General features: G+C 42.2%; 1 protein-coding gene across 3 annotated transcripts; it reads left to right on the top strand.

Moving 5' to 3' along the window:
- Nucleotides 1-4,701: 4,701 nt before the first annotated feature.
- LOC120017953 (polyribonucleotide nucleotidyltransferase 1, mitochondrial-like) lies at nt 4,702-18,892 on the top strand. 3 transcript variants are annotated; one of them, XM_038960911.1, is made up of 28 exons: nt 4,702-4,898; nt 5,162-5,222; nt 5,316-5,390; nt 5,622-5,727; nt 5,841-5,890; nt 6,003-6,066; nt 6,156-6,203; nt 6,294-6,407; nt 6,501-6,687; nt 6,779-6,830; nt 6,917-6,974; nt 7,344-7,440; nt 7,515-7,617; nt 7,779-7,849; nt 7,970-8,006; nt 8,115-8,181; nt 8,286-8,375; nt 8,501-8,554; nt 8,632-8,741; nt 8,874-8,945; nt 9,033-9,096; nt 9,196-9,279; nt 9,362-9,445; nt 17,564-17,670; nt 17,840-17,895; nt 18,045-18,123; nt 18,353-18,400; nt 18,483-18,892. In XM_038960911.1, the coding sequence occupies exons 1-28, from the start codon at nt 4,780-4,782 to the stop codon at nt 18,636-18,638; spliced, it is 2,313 nt and encodes a 770-aa protein (XP_038816839.1). In that variant the 5' UTR covers nt 4,702-4,779; the 3' UTR covers nt 18,639-18,892. The 3 variants fall into 3 exon arrangements, with proteins under 3 accessions (XP_038816839.1, XP_038816841.1, XP_038816840.1); XM_038960912.1 differs by having other exon boundaries at nt 4,790-4,898; nt 5,134-5,222; XM_038960913.1 differs by lacking the exons at nt 17,564-17,670; nt 17,840-17,895; nt 18,045-18,123; nt 18,353-18,400; nt 18,483-18,892 and adding an exon at nt 15,288-15,411.
- The last annotated feature ends 142 nt before the right edge of the window (nt 18,893-19,034 follow it).

The raw sequence follows: 19,034 nt of genomic DNA, 5'->3' as shown, positions 1-19,034 counted from the left end.
ACAGTCCTGACCTAAATCTTCTTGAAAATCAGTGACAAGCATTGAATATTGTCGTCCATCAATGATCCCCAACCAAATTTTGACCCCAAAATACCATGGATATGTTTCCCTAAGAGTTGTGCAAAGTTAGTAGAATCTTATTCAACATGATTCACAACTGTAATGGCCACCATGAAGGTCATTATCATATAATTTGTTTATATAAAAATATTATTGATATCAGAAATGTTAATTATTGATGGAGCCTCACCACCATTCACCACTGAAAGTAAATAAATAATAATGATCTGTTGAATACTGCAAAACAGTGGTTGTCTAATTTTATTTTACATCCAGGGAATTAAAATAGGTTTTCAAAGTGCAATAAAAAAACAGACAATTCACTCTACATAACCTTAGAACAAAATAGGGTATGGCTTAAATGCCTGGGTTGTATAACTGACTAATAACTGACTATAAAGCAGGTAAATATACAGTGTAAGGGACAACCATTATTTCATGATGAAGAAGCTAATAGTACTGTGTTGACCAAAACATATTCTTATCTTACAAGTCCTTCAACATATACTCACATTGTGATTTAGGCTATTACAGTACAATTACAGCATGGCTGGCAAGCCTGACATTGTACAACCACAGACTTCTAGTTTATCATACCTCATTATCCCTGTGTGCTTCCCAATAATATATAATTTATTCTGCAGTGTGCACTCGTTTACTACTTCCCAAAAATGTAAAAGCATTGGATTGGTGGAGGCATGGGCTAGTGGGAGTTTCCACAATATTTCTTGTACCAGTCATTTCCTTTCAAACCGGTGAAGGGAGTGCACACTTTGGGAGGAAGAAGAGGGACATGGGACATGACCCGGTGGGTATCATGTTAATTGTGAGAACATGCGCCCTCTTGTGTTCACACTTTTAAACAGCACTGTACAAGAGATGGTTTATCATAATGTAGGCTATGTACCACTCAACAATCCACATTAAAGGGCACTATCTATCAATAGCTAGGTTTCCATCCAATTTGTGACAGATTTTCATGTGAATATGCTAAAATAATATGCGAATTTTCCATCAAATTTTTTTGTGGATAAAGGCGCTGTGCGTGATGACGTTGTGCACATAAAAATTACGTTTACTGTTAAATTCCCATGTACCGAATTACATTTTGTTAAATGAGTTTCTATCGCATTTTCAACTCTAATGGTGGGTTTGTCACAAAAACTGTGCTATATAGCCAATGAGCCCACATGCGCTCTAACAAACAGCTCGCAGATACAGTGCGTGTAGGATTTAGAACGATATTAGTTGTATTGTTCAAATGGCAGCCAAGCATTAATCATCATGTCACCAGAATAACACCTTCGATATTTATTGGAAATGAGCATCAAGCTCATCACCGTGCACATTCACCAGCCTGTGAAGTTCATGCTATTTCATCTGTACCTAATAAACTGTATGCTTTCTCGAGTCTTAGTGTGAGGACCACACAACATATCACCGCGTGACTCCAAGTTGACTTCAATATTTTATTTAACTAGGCAAGTCAGTTAAGAACAAATTATTATTTACAATGACGGCCAACCAAGCGGCCTCCTGTGGGGACGGGGGCTGCGATTAAAAGTACAAATATATAGGACAAAACACACATTACAAGAGAGACCTAAGACAACAACACAGCATGGTTGCAAAACCACATGACAACATAGTAGCAGCACAAAACATGGTACAAACAATATTGGGCACAGACAACAGCACAAAGGCAATAAGGTAGAAACAACAATACATCATGCGAGGCTGCCACAAATGTCAGTAAGTGTCCATGATATGATAGTTATCCTATACATATTTGCGCATAAGGGCGTTTCCACCGCCATTTCTCACATCATTTTACCGACACAAAAAGATCCTACCATGTCGAACGAACAAATTATCTGTCGGCATTTCATGCTTCAGATAATTAATGAGCATGAAATGTTTGGATGGAAACGTGCTATATGCTAGATGAATTTGATTGATGTTGATGGTTATGGTCATTGTGTGGGGATACAAACAATCGCATTAGGAAAGTCAGCAAAACTAAGTTCAAACATCACCCTTCAATCATATTTTCTTCAGAAAAAGTTAGGCATTTAGTCAATTTGACATACTGTATGTTATTTGAACAGGAATTGTTCACACTTGCAAGTTGAAGTGACGCAAATCCTATTATTTTGCATATCCGATTCAATTATATTTTTTACTGCATTCTGAACAACAAAGCACATTAAATCAGGTATTTCAAGCCAGATTTCAAACCACATTCATGGGTGGTTTTAAGTATACAAATCTGATTCGTGGCCATGGGACTTTTCTGAATGGCCTAATCTGCTAATTTTGCCCTCAAGTGGTTTTTAGAATGCCATATCTTGTTTCTTGCTAGCTACTCTGTTGCCAGTTTGACAAGAACATGTGGTAGCTAACTAGGTTGCTAATTGTTGAATTACAAATTAGTGAATGTGCTAAAAAGCTAGCTAGTTGACTGCTGTGGCAAGCCAAAAAGGTCTCATTTTGAAAGTTGGATCATATCTTTTGAGGCTTTAAGTGTTCTTACACTGATTTTGAACCTTCAAAGCAACTGGGAGACTTCCATGGCATGTATTGTCACCTAAGCATGCTACACAACAACTTCTGAGTGAGAAGCACTAGCACCAAACAGCCTACTGCGCGTGTGCGTACACACACACAAACACGACAACTAGTGTTGCCATGTAAGCAAATTACTAGTCTGAACACACAAATCCGATTTGGGCACTTGTAACTTGCTGTTTGAACAGTCATTATTCCAAAACGGATTTGATTATTAAGGCCTGCAGTGTGAACAAGGCTTAAATGGGTTGGAGCTGTAAAATGCTGCACTGCAACGCCTTCTTTGATGTTTAACGGCTGGCGGCATCCAATAAATGTTGCATTACCGCCACCTACTAGACTGGAGTATAACTCCCTTATACTTTGCTTTAAAAAGTTTATCTTTATTTTTAAATACAACAAATACCCTCATATCTAACGCTACACTCACAAACATTTTTAAATAAATACCATACTCCACTATATAAATCTATTTAGTCCTACTTCAGGCCAACAGAAATCTCCTGTCAAGTCTCGCACACCCAAATAGCTCTCTGCAGCTGCCACCACAACCTCTATTTTCTGCGACTTAAGTTCCATCCCTGCAGTACAGTTGATAACCATTGCTATAAATGCCAAAAATCCAATCTTGCTGAAACATTTATCACTTGGTTTATCCCTCTGTATTGGGTACTCTTACCACTCTCAGGATCCCTCCCCCTTGACCCATCTTCCTCTACTTCTGCTCTACTCTAACCCTGGAAACCTCAACCTGCCTCTCTCACACTGGACATTTCTGATTCCCAGCCCCATGGGCACCTCTACAATGAACACATACCACTTTCCCCAATGCTACACATTCCTGTCTCATGCCCTTCTGCACACCTACGAACCTCCCTCCTTCCCACTGCTGCCACATGCCCATAAGCTTGACACCTGTAACAACGTAATGTATTTGGCACAAAAGCCTGTACAGGATAACTTATATATCCTACCATCACTTTGTCAGGCAAAGACTCAACATCAAAACTCAAAAGAACAGACAATCACTCTGTTTCTCCACTCACTCCACCCTGTCTGCGTCACACCAAATGACGAGCATCACAAACACCGGGAATCTTCCCCTTCAGTTGGTCAACTTTCACATTTACCGCTACCCTTGTAAATCCCTCCTTTCAATGGCACCCTTTTCTTGAGAGCAAAACAATTCACATCTCTTGCCCACATTAGTTTAACAAGGAGCAGTTGCTCCCTCTGACCAGCAGAAACACAAACAATTATCACAAGACCACTTCTGGTTACCCTCACCGATTCCACAGCACTCAACTCTTTTCACCCACCCTGAAACCACAAATGGATCAGCCAAAAGAAAAGGGTCCACTTTTTCCAAAAACTTCACTCCTACTGTCACAGACTCATCTTTATCCTGACCCTCAGTGCAAGCCTCAGGCTCCGAGTTCACCATACCTACCACCTCCGATACTTCGCCCTCATTCACTTCCATTTCTCGCCCTGTCTTCAACTCACTGTGCTTGCACTTTCTACCATCCTTCTTTAACAAACCATCTCACTTTTTTCCTGCCATTTTTAACCGACTCAAGTTCACCCTCTTCCTCCCTCTTTCTTAGACCTCCTCTGCCTCTCTTTCCCCCCTCCATTCCTCCTTCATATTCCAAGTTTGGCTCCCCTTATGATAATACTGCACTTCTCCTGACATACATCTTGTTCTTGTCATGTCAAGGGACGCCATTTAACCGGCTGTCACAATCTCCGTACAATCAGCACGAACCACTCGGGATGTAGCGCTCAACAGTGCATCCCACTTGTAAATCAGCTGCTTCATCATGATGTTCTTCATCAATAGCAACCGTGACGCTTTTCCATTTCAAACAAGCGCGCCCTTTCTCTCGGATTCGCTTGCTCAGACCCTATGACCCCCGGTCATGCGCTCTATCTGCAAGTCACGGATTGTCCTCCCAGTTGCAACGCCTTGTTTTGGAGATGCACAAATAATGTCCAATCAGATATGGTGGAACGTCTTTTGTCCAATCACAGGACGCTATTTATTTGTGACGTACTTCCGTGCATGTGATGAACTGTAATGGCAGCAAAATTGTGTAAAGGCTTCATGTTCAATTGAAAAGTATATCTCATGGTAGCTTGTACTTGAATATGAAACAATTACTGAGGCTTGGGCCCACGCTGGCCAGACTAAATGTGCGGTTGTGCCACCAAAGTGTCTGGAACAGCCATGGAACGATACAAAAAGTGGGCGTGAACTTGGGTGAGAAGTAAGTATACGTCTGACTTAGCTAGCTAGCTACTAACATAACGTTACTCAGTGATAGCCGGTCAAGCCTGTGGGCCAAGGCTTCAAGTTCATTATTCAACGCAGTGGTGTGCATAGTCTGAGTCAGATATATTTATAAAACGGAATATGCATAGGATATTTGTCCGCGTCCTCCTAAATCTGCGTTGCAGTTATGAATGGTTAATTGACTCCCATCAATTCACTCTTAACTTCAGATGTGTTCTGATTTGCCCTCTTTTGAAGAAAACTTGAGATCTCAACAGGGAAACTTGCCAGATTTGCAGATGGGTCGGCTGTTGTGCAGGTATAAATCATAATAATGTTTTGAGAGTTTGTAAGTGAATATGCACAAGATGCTCAGACCAGTTACTCTGATGAATTCCACCTCTTTTTCCAGCTTGGGGATACAACAGTGATGGTGACAGCTGTCAGCAAAACGAAACCGTCCCCCTCCCAATTTATGCCACTAGTGGTAAGTTAATACTTAATTTCTATTGTAAGTGGGGTCATATCATTTTTTTCAATGCACTTCAAACATATTTAAAAGCTGCTTTTTATCTTCCATGTGGGATGGTTCATTGTGTGTGATAATCTCTTTAGTGTAGTAGGCTATAACATAGTTGTTTCAGGTCCCTTGGAGTGATTCAGGTCCCTTGGCGTGATTCAGGTCCCTTGGCTAGAATGGTGTGTTTTTGATTGACAGGTGGACTACAGACAGAAAGCAGCTGCTGCTGGTAGAATCCCCACTAACCACTTGCGGCGGGAGTTGGGCACCACTGAAAATGAGATTCTGACTAGTAGGCTAATAGGTGAGAAGATGATTCTAACTCCTATGCCTTAACTCTTACTCCAGTTCTATATTAGATTTAGTGCAAATACCATTAGCAGACTTAACTGTATCTTTTTTATTGTCTCACCTCAGACAGGGCAATCAGACCCCTTTTTCCTGCTGGTTATTTCTATGATACTCAGGTGAGTCAGTATTTGTAGTTATTGTTGTACTTATGTAGGTTCATTACGGATATGTTTACACTGTTATTACAAGCTATGCTCTTGATTTTAGTCCTGCGGTGTATATTTTCAGGTCCTGTGTAACCTGTTGGCAGTTGATGGTGTTAATGATCCAGATGTACTGGCTATCAATGGAGGTGAGGAGAGATTGTTTCTACAAGGAAATCATTCACATGATCTTTGTTTGACATCCAGTGATAACATTAACTATTTAACTTCCCTACAGCCTCTGCTGCCCTTACCCTTTCTGACATTCCCTGGAATGGGCCCATTGGTTAGTATCTCATAAAGATCTTTGTCCTTTTGTTTTTCTTCGCATGTATGTGGCTTTTACTATATGGTCTGTGTTTCGTGGATGTTTTAGGTGCAGTGCGCATTGGCCTGGTGGATGGCGAGTTCCTGGTGAACCCAACACGAAAGCAAATGGCTTCCAGCACTATCAATCTGATAGTGGCTGGAGCACCTCTCAGCCAAGTGGGTTAGTACTGTAATCCAGCTATATCACACATCCCTTTTTCCTACAGGATCCTCTCTACCACCCCGAAAAAATTAAACATATTTTTTGTCTTAGTGATGATCGAGGCATCTGCTGAGAATGTGTTGCAGCAGGACTTCTGTCATGCAGTCAAGGTTGGTGTGAAGCACACACAGCAGATCATATTGGCTATTCAGCAGATGGCCAGAGAAGCAAAAGTGACCAAGCGCACCCCTCCCAAAATATTTTCTGCGCCCGAGGAAATGATTGAGCACACACGACAGTAAGATATTTCTTTCTGACTTGATATTTCTCATATTTCTTACTTTTTTTTTTTTTAATGGTTACATGACAGCACACGGTTTTGCTTTCAGATTGGCCTCTGAAAAGATCTATGCTGTTTTCACAGACTTCACTCATGACAAGGTAAGTATTTATGTCTGGTTGTTTTTGCTATTGTGTTTTGGTTGTACTTTTTCATTCAATAAAATCAGTAACTTATTGTGTTTCAGATTTCCAGAGATGACGCCATTAACAAAGTGCGACTAGAAACAGAGGAACAAATGAAAGGTATGTATCATTGCTATATACAGATGTAGGATCTTAATTTGAGCCAGTTTGCTACAGCAGGAAAATAATCCTGCAGAAACAGGAAATGTGAATTATAACTAATGGACATTTTTGTAGGGGTTGATACATTTTTCGTGAGGGAAAATCAAGTCCAATTTCAAAGTGGAAATTACAAACTTCAGAAGCATTTTTAAACCTCAAATACACAAAGTTTTACATTTCCTGAATTGCAGGAAAGTTATCCTGCAACAGGGGGACACAAATAAATGTTATGTTACAAGATTTTTGCAACATCCAAAGTCTTGTGTGTGTTTGTTTACTGTCTAACCGCCTACATACTGTTACTGTCTAACCGCCTACATTCTGTAGAGAAATATCCTCATGCAGAACCTTATGAGGTGATGGAATCCTTCAACATGGTTTCCAAAGAGGTCTTCCGCAATCTGGTTTTGAATGAATATAGGAGGTAAAAATAATGCATGTCTCAGTAGTATTTAGAAAAGTGTCATTAATGTCATTAATAATGTCCTTGTTTTAAAGGTGTGATGGAAGAAACCTGACTTCATTAAGAAATATTTCCTGTGAGGCAGACGTCTTTAAGCCCCTTCATGGGTCTGCACTTTTCCAGAGGGGACAGACACAGGTAGGGATCTGGCGTTATAAAGAAGTGCACAGTGTAGGCGTGCTATTCATTTTGGGGACATTGGAAAGTTGAATTGAGGAGAAATATATTTGCGGAGTCTGATTTGTTTTGGGTTGTTTTTCATTGTATCTAGCCTAGTTAGTAAAGCCTTTTCTGTCTAGGTTCTGTGCTCTGTAACATTTGACTCCTTGGAGTCCAGTATTAAAACAGACATCATTACTACAGCATTAAGGTAAACTTGTACATTATTAATTACAATCCTTTTGAATGCAAGTTTCAAGCAAGTGTTAAATGTAGTGTGTATGTATATATATATATATATTAGCTGAAACGAGTTGCTCTCTTTTAACAGTGGAGTCAAAGACAAGAATTTCATGCTTCACTATGAGGTGAGTATCACAATATGTAAATAATAAGGATTCCAGTAGGATTTGCTTATTGGTTTGGTATTGCAGAACAAAATCTGCATGGGCTGAAATGAACTTTTTCTGTTTCAGTTTCCTCCTTACGCAACCAATGAGATTGGAAAGATGAGTGGAATGAACAGGAGAGAGCTTGGTCATGGTTAGTATGTTGGAATGGATTAAAATATGCCCATGGGTAGTGTGTGGGTGGCATGCCTAAGTTCATGTGACTATTTAAATAATATTCTGTTTCTATGTTGACAGGGGCACTGGCGGAGAAGGCTCTGAGACCTGTCATCCCAAAAGACTTCCCCTTCACTATTAGAGTCACCTCTGAGGTTTTGGAGTCTAATGGTGAGTTCTGTGGATGACCTCCATTTTGCTTCTATATTTTTTTAGACCACTTATTATTATAAGCTTAATTGCCCAATCTTACTCATTTCAATGATTGTATGATGAGCGCACTCTCGTTCTCTCAGGTTCCTCGTCGATGGCGTCAGCATGTGGAGGCAGTCTGGCTTTGATGGATGCTGGTACAATACTTAACGCTTTTACATTTTTGTTGATTATTCTTTCATTTACAGTGAAACATAGCACTTCTGTGTTCCAGGTGTGCCTATTACATCAGCTGTGGCAGGTGTAGCTATTGGACTTATCTCCAAGGCAAACCCAGAGAAGCCATCGGAAATCCAGGACTACCGAATACTGACTGATATTCTGGTACCCAATATTACTAGTATTTTTCTCACCATTCCTAAAGCGAACTACATTTTCTATGGAATACCACGTGTACTATAATCATAAGATCCCCTTTCTGTAGAACTGTTTTATTTGTGTTTTCTGTCACAACAGGGAATCGAGGATTACCTAGGAGACATGGACTTCAAACTGGCTGGAACAAATAAGGGTATCAATGCCTTACAGGTACTGTAGCTGAACATCCATTGGTTTCTCTCTGCTGTCGTTTTTTGTTGACTGTTTCTTTTTGCTATAATGTATGCTTCCTCCTAGGCTGATGTGAAGATTCCAGGCTTACCTCTGAAACTTGTAATGGAGGCTATTCAGCAAGCCACAGGTGACATGAAAGACATGCCCCATAAATAGCTATCTATTCATTCTCTAGAGAGATCAATATCAAAGTCACCACCCCCATTTCAATCTCATATCCTTACAGTTGCCAAGAGGGAGATTTTGGTCATCATGAACAATACCATTGCCAAGCCCAGAGCTAACAGAAAGGAGAATGGTCCGGTTGTCGGTAAGACTCTTGGTTGCTAGTCCTTTTTGATTCCCATTATTTATGTATTTTGCTTTCAAGGTATTTTTCCTGTCTGTTGTAGAAAATGTCAGAGTCCCAGTCTCCAGACGAGCACGCTTTGTTGGGCCAGGGGGCTATAACCTCCGCAGACTACAAGCTCAAACAGGTAACATTTATCCCAACACATTAGCTCTTCATCGCTGCATAGTGTATGGCTGGGTTCCCTGTTCCAAAGTGTTTTTTTGTTGTTTTTCTCCACCTTTTATTTAACCAGGTAGGCTAGTCGAGAACAAGTTCTCATTTACAACTGCGACCTGGCCAAAATAAAGCAAAGCAGTGCGACACAAACAACAACAGAGTTACACATGGAATAAACAAACATACAGTCAATAACACAATAGAAAAAGTCTATATACAGTGTGTGCAGATGAGGTAAGGCAATAAATAGGCCATAGTGGCGAAATAATTACAATTTAGCAATTAAACACTGGAGTGATAATGTGCAGAAGCTGGTGCTTAAAGTTAGTGAAGGAGAAATAAGACTCCAGCTTCAGTGATTTATTTTTTTAATAATTCGTCCCAGTCATTGGCAGCAGAGAACTGGAAGGAAAGGCGGCCAAAGGAGGATTTGCCTTTGGGGGTGACCAGTGAAATATATCTGCTGGAGCGCGTGCTATGGGTGGGTGCTGCTATAGTGACCAGTGAGCTGAGATAAGGTGGGGCTTTACCTAGCAAAGACTTGTAGATGACCTGGAGCCAGTGGGTTTGCTGAGTAGAGTGTTGGAGGCTATTTTGTAAATGGCATCGCCAAAGTCCAGGATCGGTAGGATAGTCAGTTTTACGAGGATATGTTTGGAGGTATGAGTGAAGGATGCTTTGTTGCGAAATAGGAAGCTGACTAGATTTATATTCTAAGTCAGAACCGTCCAGAGTAGTGATGCTGGACGGGCAGGCAGGTGCGGGCAGTGATCGGTTGAAGAGCATTCATTTAGTTTTACTTGTATTTAAGAGCAGTTGGAGGCCACGGAAGGAGAGTTGTAACGGCATTGAAGCTCGTCTGGAGGTTAGTTAAGTGTCCAAAGAAGGGCCAGAAGTATACAGAATGGTGTCGTCTGTGTAGAGGTGGATCATAGAATCACCAGCAGCAAGAGAGACATCATTGATGTCTCCTTCCAGTTCTCTGCTGCCAATGACTGGAACAAACTGCAAAAATATCTGAAGCTGGAGACTCTTACCTCTCTCACTAGCTTTAAGCACCAGTTGTCAAAGCAGCTCACAGATCACTGCACCTGTACATAGCTCATCTGTAAATAGCCCATCCAATCTACCTCATCCCCATACTGTATTTATTTATTTATCTTGCTCCTTTGCACCCCAGTATCTCTACTTGCACATTCATCTTCTGCACACCCTACCACTCCAGTGTTTAATTGCTATATTGTAATTATTTATTGCCTTACCTCTCTTATCCTACCTCATTTGCACATGCTGTATATAGATTTTTCTACTGTTATTGATTGTATGTTTGTTTATTCCATATGTAACTCTGTGTTGCATGTGTCAAACTGCTTTGCTTTATTTTGGCCAGGTCGCAGTTGCAAATGAGAACTTGTTCTCAACTAGCCTACCTGGTTAAATAAATAAAAATGTATACAGAGAAGAGAGTCGGCCCGAGAATTGAATCCTGTGGCACCCCCATAGACTGCCAGAGGTCCAGACAACAGGCTCTCCGATTTGACACACTGAACTCTGAGAAGTACTTGGTGAACCAGGCGAGGCAGTCATTTGAGAAACCAAGGCTGTTGAGTCTGCCGATAAGAATGCGGTGATTGACAGAGTCGAAAGCCTTGGCCAGGTCGATGAAGACGGCTGCACAGTATTGTCTCTTATCGATGGCGTTTATGATATCGTTTAGGACCTTGGTGTGGCTGAGGTGCACCCATGACCAGCTCTGAAATCAGATTGCATAGTGGAGAAGGTACGGTGGGATTCGAAATGGTCGGTGTTCTGTTTGTTAACTTGGCTTTCGAAGATTTTAGAAACGCAGGGCAGGATGGATATAGGTCTATAACAGTTTGGGTCTAGAGTGTCTCCCCCTTTGAAGAGGGGGATGACCGCGGCAGCTTTCCAATCTTTGGGGATCTCAGACGATACGAAAGAGAGGTTGAACAGGCTAGGAATAGGGGTTGCAACAATTGCGGCGGATCATTTTAGAAAGAGAGGGTTCAGATTGTCTAGCCCGGCTGATTTGTAGGAGTCCAGATTTTGCAGCTCTTTCAGAACATCAGCTATCTGGATTTTTTTTTTCACCTTTATTTAACCAGGTAGGCTAGTTGAGAACAAGTTCTCATTTGCAACTGCGACCTGCCCAAGATAAAGCATAGCAGATGCAAATTTCTGCTTGAAAAAGCTAGCCTTAGCTTTCCTAACTGCCTGTGTATATTGGTTTCTAACTTCCCTGAAAAGTTGCATATCACGGGGGCTATTTGATGCTAATGCAGAACGCCACAGGATGTTTTTGTGCTGGTCAAGGGCAGTCAGGTCTGGATTTGGGTGAAGTAGAAATGGGGGAGGCTTGGCCAAGTTGCTGTGGGGGGTGCAGGCTGTTGATTGGGGTAGGAGAAGCCATGTGGAAAGCATGGCCAGCCGTAGAAAAATGCTTATTGAAATTCTCTATTATCGTGGATTTATGGGTGGTGACAGTGTTTCCTAGCCTCAGTGCAGTGGGCAGCTGGGAGGAGGTGTTCTTATTCTCCATGGACTTTAGTGTCTCAGAACTTTTTGGAGTTTGTGCTACAGGATGCAAATTTCTGCTTGGAAAAAGCTAGCCGTTGCTTTCCTAACTGCCTGTGTATATTGGTTCCTAACTTCCCTGAAAAGTTGCATATCGCGGGGGCTATTTGCTGCTAATGCAGTACGCCACAGGATGTTTTTGAGCTGGTCAAGGGCAGTCAGGTCTGGAGTGAACCAAGGGCTATATCTGTTCCTGGTTCTAAATGTTTTGAATGGGGCATGCTTATTTAAGATGGTGAGGAAAGCACTTTTAAAGAATAACCAGGCATCCTCTACTGACGGAATGAGGTCAATATCCTTCAAGGATACCCGGGCCAGGTCGATTAGAAAGGCCTCGCTGAAGTGTTTTAGGGAGCGTTTGACAGTGAGGGATGGTCGTTTGACTGCAGACCCATTACGAACGCAGGCAGTGATCGCTGAGATCCTGGTTGAAGACAGCAGAGGTGTATTTGGAGGGCAGGTTGGTTAGGATGATATCTATGAGGGTGCCCGTGTTTATGGATTTGGGGTTGTACCTGGTAGGTTCATTGATAAATTGTGTGAGATTGAGGGCATCACGCTTAGATTGTAGGATGGCCGGGGTGTTAAGCATGTCCCAGTTTAGGTCACCTAACAGCACAAGCTCTGAAGATGGATGGGGGGGGCAATCAATTCACATATGGTGTCCAGGGCACAGCTGGGGGCAGAATGTGGTCTATAGCAAGTGGCAACGGTGAGAGACTTGTTTCTGAAAAGGTGGATTTTTAAAAGTAGAAGCTCAAATTGTTTGGGCATAGACCTAGATAGTAAGACAGAACTCTGCAGGAGATTGCACCTCCGCCTCCTTTGGCAGTTCTATCTTGTCGGAAAATGTTATGGTTAGGGATGGAAATGTCAGGGTTTTGGTGGCCTTCCTAAGCCAGGATTCAGACACGGCTAGGACATCCGGGTTGGCAGGGTGTGCTAAAGCAGTGAATAAAACAAACTTATGGAGGAGGCTTCTAATGTTAACATGCATGAAAACAAAGGCTTTTACGATTACAGAAGTCAACAAATGAGAGCGCCTGGGGAATAGGAGTAGAGCTAGGCACTGCAGGGCTTTGATTAACCTCTACATCACCAGAGGAGGAGTAGGATAAGGGTACGACTAACGGCTATAAGAACTGATCGTCTAGTACGTTCGGAACAGAGAGTAAAAGGAGCAGGTTTCTTGGCTCGGTAGAATAGATTCAAGGCATAATGTACAGACAAAGGTATGGTAGGATGTGAATACAGTGGAGGTAAACCTAGGCATTGAGTGACGATGAGAGGTATTGTCTCTAGAGACACCATTTAAACCAGGTGAGGTCAGCGCATGTGTGGGTGGTGGAACAAATGGGTTAGCTAAGGAATATTGAGCAGGGCTGGAGGCTCTACAGTGAAATAAGACTAATCACTAACCAAAACAGCAATGGACAAGGCATATTGACATTAGGGAGTAGCTGGGCGAGCTGGAGGCACGGCGATTCAGACAGCTAGCGGGCCGTTGCTAGCAGAATGGCTTTTGAGGGACGTCGCGACGGAGGACGTCTGTTGTAGCCCCCTCGTGCGGTTACGTTGGCAGACCAGTTGTGATGGATCAGCAGGGCTCCGTGTAGTAAAAGGGTCCAGGCCAATTGGCAAAATGGGTATAGTAGCCCAAGAAATTGGCTGATGGACCTCTTCAGCTAACAGTCCGATATGCTCTAGACAGCTAGCGGGCCATGGCTAGCAGATGGGCATTCAGGGGACATCGCGACGGAGGAGCCTGTTGAAAAAACCCCTCGGGCAGATTACGTTGGTAATCCAGTCGTGATGAATTGGGCTCCGTATCGGCAGTAAAAGGGGTCCAGGCCAATTGGCAAAATAGGTATTGTGCATAGTGTATGGGGGGGAATCTGTTCCAAAGTATTCCCATGCATAATAGTTGAAGTCGGAAGTTTACATACACCTTAGCCAAATGCATTTAAACTCAGTTTTTCACAATTCCTGACATTTAATCCTAGTAAAAATTCCCTGTTTTAGGTCATTTCGGATCACCATTTTATTTTAAGAATGTGAAATGTCAGAATAATAGTAGATAGAATGATTGATTTATTTCATCACATTCCCAGTGGTCAGAGATTTACATACTCAATTAGTATTTGGTAGCATTGCCTTTAAATTGTTTAACTTGGGTCAAACATTTCGGGTAGCCTTCCACAAGCTTTCCACAATAAGTTGGGTGAATTTCGGCCCATTCCTCCTGACAGAGCTGGTGTAACTGAGACAGGTTTGTCGGCCTCCTTGCTCGCACATGCTTTTTCAGTTCTGCCCACAAATGTTCTATAGGATTGAGGTCAGGGCTTTGTGATGGCCACTCCAATACCTTGACTTTGTTGTCCTTAAGCCATTTTGCCACAACTTTGGAAGTATGCTTGGGGTCATTGTCCATTTGGAAGATCCATTTGCGACCAAGCTTTAACTTCCTGACTTCGGCGTATGTGATAAATAACATTTGATTTGTTGTGACAAGGTAGGATTGGTATACAGAAGATAGCCCTATTTGGTAAAAGACGAAGCCCATATTATGGCAAGAACAGCTCAAATTAGCAAAGAGAAATGAAAGCCCATCATTACTTTAAGACATGAAGGTCAGTCAGGGCGGAAAATGTCAAGAACTTTGAAAGTTTCTTCAAGTGCAGTTGCAAAAGCCATCAAGCGCTATGATCTAACTGGCTCTCATGAGGACCGCTACAGGAAAGGAAGACCCAGAGTTACCTCTGCTGCAGAGGATACATTCATTAGACTTACCAGCCTCAGATTGCAGCCCAAATAAATGCTTCAGAGTTCAAGTAACAAACACATCTCAACATCAACTGTTCAGAGGAGACTGCGTGAATCAGGTCTTCATGGTCAAATTGCTGCAAAGAAACCACTACTAAAGGACACCAAAATCTGTCCTTTGGTCTGATGAGTCAAAATGTGAGGTTTTTTGTTCCTACCGCCGTGTCTTTGAGACAGAGTAGGTGAATGGATTATTTCTGCATGTGTGGTTCCCACCGTGAAGCACGGAGGAGGAAGTGTTATGGTGTAGGGCTGCTTTGCTGGTGACGCTGTCAGTGATTTATTTAAAATTCAAGCTACACTTAAACCAGCATGGCTAACACAGCATTCTGCAGTGATACGCCATCCCATCATGATTCCACTTAGTGGGACTATCATTTGTTTTCCAACAGGACAATGACCCAACACAGCTCCAGGCTGTGGTAGGGCTATTCAACCAAGGAGAGTGGTGGAGTGCTGCATCAGATGACCTGGCCTCCACAATCACTCGACCTCAACCCAATTAAGATGGTTTGGGATGAGTTGGACTGCAGAGTGAAGGAAAAGCAGCCAAAAAGTGCTTAGCATATGTGGGAACTCCTTCAAGACAGTTGGAAAAGTATTCCAGGTGAAGGTGGGTGAGAGAATGTCAAGAGTGTGCAAAGCTGTCATCAAGGCAAAGCCTGGCTACTTTGAAGAATCTCCCCCATTTTTTTTTGATTTGTTTAAAACTTTCTTTTGGTTACTACATGTTTCCATATGTGTTATTTCATAGTTTTGATGTCTTCACTATTATTCTACAATGTAGAAAATGGTCAACATAAAGAACCCGTGAATGTGTACGTGTGTTCAAACTTTTGACTGTTTATGTGTGTTTTATTTATATTTATGAAACGTCCCTTTTTCAGGACCCTGTCTTTCAAAGATAATTCGTAAAAATCCAAATAACTTCACAGATCTTCATTATAAATGGTTTAAACGTTCAATGAACCATAAACGGTTAATGAACATGCACCTGTGGAACGGTCGTTAAGACACTAACAGCTTACAGACGGTAGGCAATTAAGGCTACAGTTATGAAAAATTTAGGACACTAAAGAGGCCTTTCTGACTCTGAAAAACACCAAAAGAAAGATGCCCAGGGTCCCTGCTCATCTGCGAGACCGTGCCTTAAGCATGCTGCAAGGAGGCATGAGGACTGCAGATGTGGCAAGGGCAATAAATTGCAATGTCCGTATGGTGAGACGCCTAAGACAGCGCTACAGGGAGACAGGACGGACAGCTGATCGTCCTCGCAGTGGCAGACCACGTGTAACAACACCTGCACAGGATCGGTACATCCGAACATCACACCTGCGGGACAGGTACAGGATGGCAACAACAACTGCCTGAGTTACACCAGGAACGCACAATACCTCCATCAGTGCTCAGACTGTCCGCAATAGGCTGAGAGGCTGGACTGAGGGCTTGTAGGCCTGTTGTAAGGCAGGTCCTCACCAGACATCACCGGCAACAACGTCGTCTATGGGCACAAACCCACCGTTGCTGGACCAGACAGGACTGGCAAAAAGTGCTCTTCACTGACGAGTCGCGGTTTTGTCTCACCAGGCGTGATGGTCGGATTCGCGTTTATCGTCGAAGGAATGAACGTTACACCGAGGCCTGTACTCTGGAGCGGGATCGATTTGGAGGTGGAGGGTCCGTCATGGTCTGGGTGGTGTGTCACAGCATCATCGGACTGAGCTTGTTGTCATTGGAGGCAATCTCAACACTGCGTTACAGAAGACCTCCTCCCTCATGTGGTACCCTTCCTGCAGGCTCATCCTGACGTGACCCTCCAGCATGACAATGCCACCAGCCATACTGCTCGTTCTGTGCGTGATTCCCTGCAAGACAGGAATGTCAGTGTTCTGCCATGGCCAGCGAATAGTCCGGATCTCAATCCCATTGAGCACATCTGGCACCTGTTGGATCGGAGGGTGAGGGCTAGGGCCATTCCCCCCAGAAATGTCTGGGAACTTGCAGGTGCCTTGGTGGAATAGTAGGGTAACATCTCACAACAAGAACTCGCAAATCTGGTGCAGTCCATGAGGAGGAGATGCACTGCAGTACTTAATGCAGCTGGTGGCCACACCAGAAACTGACTGTTACTTTTGATTTTGACACCCCCTTTGTTCAGGGAAACATTATTCCATTTCTGTTAGTCACATGTCTTTGGAACTTGTTCAGTTTGTCTCAGTTGTTGAATCTTGTTATGTTCATACAAATATTTGCACATGTTAAGTTTTTAGAAAATAAGCGCAGTTGACAGTGAGGACGTTTCTTTTTTTGCTGAGTTTATATACTACTGTTCAAAAGTTTGGGGTCACTTAGAATTGTCCTTGTTTTTGAAAGAAAAGCACATTTTGTGTCCATTTAAAATAACATCAAATTGATCAGAAACAGTGTAGACATTTGTTAATGTTGTAAATGACTATATATATGCATGCAATCGTAAGCAAGGTTTGAAATTATTGTTTTAGTCAAATGTTATGTCTGTTTGGACTTCTTGTGGTCAATTTACTAATTATTTGCCATTATGTTCCGGCCCCCTGACCATCCGCTCAAGAAAAAATCTGCCTGCTGCTGAATCTAGATGATGATCCCTGGTGTATGGGGAAATTACAGGTTGTTGTGTGCCATTGGATAGGTGTGACGATAAGCCAGGTGGATGAGGAGACCTTCTCTGTGTTTGCACCTACTCCTGGTGCCATGAATGAAGCCCAGGAGTTCATCACAGAAATCTGCAAAGATGACGTGAGTCCAACCTAGTCTAATTCCACTGTATTGCCTAATTTCTTACAATTCCTCATTTTTATTTACTCCTCATTAAACATCATTGCACTATATCCTCCAAAAAGGCAGTACTTACCCACATCAGTACTAATATGAATCTGAGGTTGTCTTTTTTTTCTCCTCCTTTCAGCAAGAGCAGCAGCTGGAGTTTGGTGCTGTTTACACTGCCACCATCATGGAAATAAGGTACACACTGCTGCGTTATGGGAGGCTGCTGTTTCATCTGATGCAGCTGCAGTCTAGTTTAAAAAAAAAATGTTCCATTGATTTAAATATTAGATTGCTAAACAGGTAGCTTCATGACTTGCTGCACTTCTGTCTCCTTTCCTCCACAGGGACAGTGGTGTCATGGTGAAGCTGTATCCCAATATGAGTGCTGTTCTGCTCCATAACTCTCAGCTGGACCACAAACGGGTAAGAGTCTAGTCCCAGAATACCATTCAGGGATTACAGGTACTTCAACATATATTATGTTTTACAGATGTTACCAGTTTGGAAAGGGCTGCATGTGTTGGCTTCTTTTCAGTTTTATTTACAATAAGTTGTAATTTGTGTGATTTTTAAAAAGTCATCCATTAATAAACAATGTTTCAACTAAAATTGTTGGCAGAGTGAAATAATTGTACACATTGAATTTGTCCAGATAAAACACCCAAGTGCTATTGGATTAGAGGTTGGACAGCAGATTCAGGTATGTATTGCAGTCTTCTGACCTTCTTAATTTGCTTGACTTCTTGACTAATATTCTTTCTTTGATGGAACGCTATCAACAGGTTAAATACTTTGGGCGAGACCCAACAGATGGAAGAATGAGGCTTTCAAGGAAGGTGTTACAATCTCCAGCAGCAACAGTTGTTAAGACACTGAGTGAGAAACAGAGCATCACCATGGGCACAGGGAATGGCCAAGCAACCAGCAACTCGTCTTGACTCCCCTTATCCTCCTAGACCCCGACCAACTGTCCAGTCTCCATCCACAGTCTATCTACACTGACTTCTCTGAACTACCATTTGTCATTTACTCACCAACATCCTCCAAGCACTGGTTGCTGTACTCACATTCTCTGTTGATTTCAGCAAGGATATCAGCTTGGTGGCCATAGGATTTTGAGTTGTCAAATAACAATATGCTGTCAGTTTATCTATTTTATACAATGTATAATAAATATGTAAACTAAACATTCCATTGTTATACATTCACTTGACTTGAACCTGTGACTGCTCATGCCATATTCCAATATTCTACATACTCATTGTTAGTGCTACAATATTTAGTTTGCTATTTAAATCAACAGCATTCTTTTTCCTATATTGTAAGCAGAGACT

The sequence above is a fragment of the Salvelinus namaycush genome, chromosome 22 (assembly GCF_016432855.1).
Source record: "Salvelinus namaycush isolate Seneca chromosome 22, SaNama_1.0, whole genome shotgun sequence".
Taxonomy (NCBI): domain Eukaryota; kingdom Metazoa; phylum Chordata; class Actinopteri; order Salmoniformes; family Salmonidae; genus Salvelinus; species Salvelinus namaycush.
The sequence above is the reverse complement of the archived record's forward strand: the minus strand, read 5'-3'. Positions and strand labels throughout refer to the sequence as shown.

What these genes read in the sequence shown, in the direction of transcription:
- LOC120017953 (XM_038960911.1), top strand. Translation starts at nt 4,780, where the DNA reads ATGAAACAATTACTGAGGCTTGGGCCCACGCTGGCCAGACTAAATGTG. An exon ending in CAGACTTCACTCATGACAAG is followed by an intron (nt 6,831 to 6,916) that starts GTAAGTATTTAT and finishes ATTGTGTTTCAG; the next exon opens with ATTTCCAGAGATGACGCCAT. An exon ending in TGAGGTTTTGGAGTCTAATG is followed by an intron (nt 8,376 to 8,500) that starts GTGAGTTCTGTG and finishes TCGTTCTCTCAG; the next exon opens with GTTCCTCGTCGATGGCGTCA.